Source organism: Helianthus annuus, chromosome 5 (genome assembly GCF_002127325.2).
Source record: "Helianthus annuus cultivar XRQ/B chromosome 5, HanXRQr2.0-SUNRISE, whole genome shotgun sequence".
Taxonomy (NCBI): Eukaryota; Viridiplantae; Streptophyta; class Magnoliopsida; order Asterales; family Asteraceae; genus Helianthus; species Helianthus annuus.
The window spans coordinates 139,618,181-139,623,077 of NC_035437.2; the positions used below are offsets into that span (position 1 = coordinate 139,618,181).

The following is a 4,897-nucleotide window of genomic DNA, read 5'->3' on the forward strand; positions in this document are numbered from 1 at the left end:
CGTTTTTGCTTGGTCTAGGTATAGCGCCATCACATCTCCTTTGGCATCGTACTGGCCATTGATCTGTCCTGCTACTAGCATGGAGTCCACATGCGCCTCTATGTGTTTGACTCCCATCTTGACTGCTAACCTTAAACCAGCAAGAAAAGCTTCATATTCGGCTTCATTGTTTATGCTCTTGAAGTCTAACCGGATGGCGTACGTGAATTCATGTTTCTCTAGACTTACCAGCCTAAGTCCTGCGCTTGCGCCATCCTCGTTAGACGAGCCATCTGTATACAGTAGCCATGGTTCTTCCGAATGTTGCCTTTCAGCTCTTTCCGACTGCGATTTTAGATCGTAAGGTAAAAAGCTTAAGGAACAAAGAGATTAACCAAGTAAAGGTCAAGTGGGAGCACAGAAAGGGCTCGGATACCACATGGGAATCCGAGGAGGAGATGCAGCGACTCTACCCTACATTATTCGGTACGTAATCAGGTTTCGGGGACGAAACCCTTTTAAGGGGGGGGGGGTAGACTTGTAACACCCCGAAATTTATAAAACTTTAAATCAGATTTATAAAGCATAAATTAAACAAGAACAAGCTAACTAGGAATCGATAACCCAGTTAGTTAAGAGTCTTGAGGTGATATATAATAAGGTTGAAACACCTAAACTATAAGTTAGATAAAAGATTGAGGAACCAAAATTGTAAAACTTGAAACTTGAATGTTAAAGTAGTAAATAACACACCAAATACAGACATGAGTGTGTGTCTGGATCAAACAGAAGAAAGGGGCGACCAGGGGTTCTTCTTCAAACCCTAATTCTCACAAAAACTCATAAATTGGAGGCCTAATTCAAGTTAAAATTGAAATCTAAATACAAATTAGTGATCACCTTGTTGAAGGGATCATAAGGTAAAGAATCCGGATCGTCAAGCGGACAAGCCGGAGGTGATACGCGTTTGAAGGGTGTGCTCTAAAGGTACGCGACCTATGGTTTCGTTACATTATGTTTATTTATTTATTTTAGCTTGTTGTATTAAAAGTAAGCAAAAAAGGAAACCCGTTATGTCACAGAAGTGACAAAGCTCACTAGACGAATAAAACGGGTCAAAACATTAGTTAAAGTAGAGTTTGGTATGTCTTTGAAATGGTGGTCTCCATTCGACATCCAAACGGGTCAAAACATTGTCGATTCGTAAATGTCGAAGTGATTGAAGCATCACTCGATGATTTGTTATAATTAAAGCGTAAGCCGTGAAGCGGACTCGCTAAACTCGTTGCAAATGAACCCTTGGTATGGGGATTAAGTTCAGAAATTATGCTTGTCAAACTTTTAAGAGGAGCATGCTTAAACCCTCAAAAACAAGACATGTTGTTAAGGCGTAAGCCACTCTCGGTAAGGGAGCGAAACGCTATTGTTGGTAAACCCGGGAATGTGTAAAATTCTTGAAAACAAGAGATGACAACCAAACAAGTTGTAGGACTTGTAAACAAATGGGTCAAATAAGCAAAGAGCCGAATTATAGGCCAACTGTTTTTAAACAAAATTTCTACGTGAATCGTGTTGATAAACGGGTCCGTAATTTAATTACGGACGCATAGGAAAAAGAATCGGCTAAATCGGACGCTAGAGTCAAAAGTTATGTTGGTTTAAAGTTTGTAAATGAAAAATAGTGATGCTGGGTTGATTTGCAGCTCCAGCTAACGATCCTACTGTCAAAAACATGCACTCGCGCTACGCCACGACAAAACGGTCTCACCTTCGCGCGACGCGACGGCGGCGACGGGCCGCGAAAGCTGACCCCATCTCTGTCGCGGGGCGCGACAACCACCATTTCCAGAATTTTTGTTGTTTTTCATTGTTTGACCATAGAACTTGTTTATACTTGATTTTAAAGTGTCAAAACTAACATTTAACGTGGTTTTGGCATTAGGTAAAAGTACGCAAGACTCTGGATGAAGATCAAGCGACTTTCAAGAACCGAACGCATCAAACCAAGCTTCCACATTGATCTATTTTGTTTAGTTAATATGTAAACTCTTAAAAATTTCATTTTGAAGGTTTAAATAGTAGGATGATGACTAGTATATTTTGATCATGTATGATCGTAAACCCAACAAAGTTTTTGTAAGCTCGCATTTTGTAATAAATGCGTGTTAAATATTATAAATTCTGTTATCTTAAGATGGGTCTTACAAGTTGGTAATCAGAGCCCAAGGTTGTGGGTGAAGTGTGTTCGGTTCAAGCTTGATCAAACATCCGGTAAGAATTAATTATTTTATGTTAACTTTAATTAAACATTGGAAAGGAAATGTGATTTAACATGCATGGGAAGAGTGTGTTAACCCACTCAAACCCGGGAAGTGCATTAAATAAGAACGGTTAAAGCAAGTTATAGACTTGATTAAACCGAAGTAAATAAACCATATGTTATAAATGAAATGTTTAACGGATGGTGTAAACATTTCAGTTTTAAAGATGGCGGATAAAGGTAACGACGACGCGGTGCCGAGAGTCACCGAGCAAATGAGAGAAATGATTGCCGAGGAGGTTGGAAAGGCAATCGAAAATAGTTTGTCCAGTTTTTTTGATAAGATCCAAAACACGGTACTATCGGTGGTTGATGAGAGAATCAAGAAATTGGAAGATAGTGCCAATATAGTGAAGGAAAAGTCTGGAGGACGAAAACCTTGTTCATACAAAGAATTCATGGCGTGCAAACCGCCAGTTTATAATGGGGAGGTTGACCCGATAATATGTCAAGGATGGCTAAGCGACATCGAGGGAGTGTTTGAAAGGACCCATTGTGATACAAATGACTACGTAGCCTATGGTACGGGTCAATTAAGAGGTCAAGCGAAAGATTGGTGGGATAACAAGAAGAAAGAGATTGGAAGTGAAGCGGCTAAGGCTATAACATGGGATGAATTTAAGACGCCGTTTCTTAAACATCACAGTCCCAAGGCGGTCATTAACCGAATCAAAGAAGAATTCATGCAGCTTAGACATAAGGGTGAGTCCGTCGACAAAATCACGGGAATGTTCATGGATAAGATGAAGTTTTGTGATGAACTGGTGACAAATGAAGAACAAAAGATATATTACTACTACAATATGTTGAGCGCCGAGTATAGGGAGTTTATGACTCCTTCAAAGTATGAGACCCTTACCGAGATCATAAATGTTGCTCGGGAACGAGAAATTGAATTGAAAAAGCAAGTTGAACGGGGCGAACGAAGGGCACATGATGTTAATCCAAGCCCTACTAAGAAAGCACGGACGAATGAAATAGTGAAGAAATCGGACGCAAAAGGCGGGTCGCCAAGTTGCAAAATCTGCGAAAAGGGTCATAAGGGCGAGTGTCGCTTCAAGGATAAACCCTGCCCCATATGTCGGAAGACGGGGCATATGGCTTCATCAGGCCCGGATAAAGTGACAGTTTGCTACAAGTGCTATCGACCGGGTCACAAAAAGTCAGAATGCCCGGAGCTAGTGGGAAAGAATGATGGGCAAGACACGAAGGGTGAAGCCCCGAAAGTAAAGGCTAGATCTTTTCACTTAACCGCCACAGAAGCAAAAATAGAACCCGAAGTGGTTTCAGGTATATTTGCTGTAAACTCGATTCCTGCACGTGTATTGTTTGATACGGGTGCGAATAAATCCTTTATTTCATATGGGTTTATTCGACATCCTTCATTTGTTTTAACAAAGTTACCTATGCCTTTAGAAGTAGAGATAGGTAATAACAAGAGTTTTATCATTTGTGATGTATGTCAAAATTGCAAATTGAACATCGACAACGAAGAGTACTCAATAGACTTAATCCCGATGTCGATGGGAGAAATTCAAGTGATCGTGGGTATGGATTGGTTATCCCGATACCACGCAAAGGTGGCATGTTTCTGGAAGGAGATAAAACTGACATCTCCTAGCGGAAAGCACGTTACCATATACGGTGAAAAAGGGGGTAACCCTGTGGTATGTACAATGCTAGAGGTTCACAGACTTATGAAACATGGATGCAAATCATATATGGTATACGCAAGCGAGTCGGAGAAAGAGTCCCCAAAAATCGGAGACGTACCCGTAGTACGTGATTATGAGGATGTGTTCCCAGAAGATTTACCAAGAATACCACCAGAACGGGAGGTAGAGTTGGAATCGAATTGGTTCCAGGCGCAAAACCGGTGGCCAAGGAGCCGTATCGGCTCGCGCCGTCGGAACTACAAGAATTGATGTCTCAAATCCAAGATCTGCTCGACAAAGGGTTTATCCGACCGAGTGTATCTCCGTGGGGCGCACCAGTACTATTCGTGAAAAAGAAAGACGGAAGTATGCGCATGTGTATCGACTACCGAGAGTTAAACAAACTCACGGTGAAAAATCGATACCCACTTCCAAGAATTAATGACTTATTTGACCAGCTACAATGAGCAAGTTGGTTTTTAAAGATTGACCTCAGATCGGGTTATCACCAGTTAAAGGTCAAGGAGGAAGACGTACCGAAGACGGCCTTTCGTACACGGTACGGGCATCACGAGTTCCTTGTGATGCCCTTTGGGTTGACCAATGCACCCGTGGATTTCATGGACCTCATGAACTGGGTTTGCAAACCTATGCTGGATAAGTCGGTAATCGTGTTTATCGATGACATTCTAGTATATTCGAAAAATGAAGCTGAACATGTGTATCATTTGTAAGAAGTGTTAGAGACACTCAGACGGGAAAAACTGTATGCAAAATTCTCGAAGTACACTTTCTGGTTACGAGAGGTGTAGTTTCTCGGGCATATCATTAGTGCTGACGGGGTACTAGTAGATCCGTCAAAAATAGAAACAGTGTCAAAATGGAACCCTCCGAAGAATCCTTCAGAAATCTGAAGCTTTTTAGGGCTCGCGGGATATTATCG

At 41.4% G+C, this 4,897-nt stretch overlaps 1 protein-coding gene across 1 annotated transcript; it reads left to right on the plus strand.

Moving 5' to 3' along the window:
• Positions 1–287: 287 nt before the first annotated feature.
• LOC110900251 lies at positions 288–4,224 on the plus strand. The gene is made up of 5 exons (XM_022147162.1): positions 288–465; positions 2,459–2,811; positions 2,923–3,063; positions 3,145–3,600; positions 3,700–4,224. Exons 1-5 carry the CDS (start codon positions 288–290, stop codon positions 4,222–4,224), a joined length of 1,653 nt encoding a protein of 550 aa, XP_022002854.1.
• The last annotated feature ends 673 nt before the right edge of the window (positions 4,225–4,897 follow it).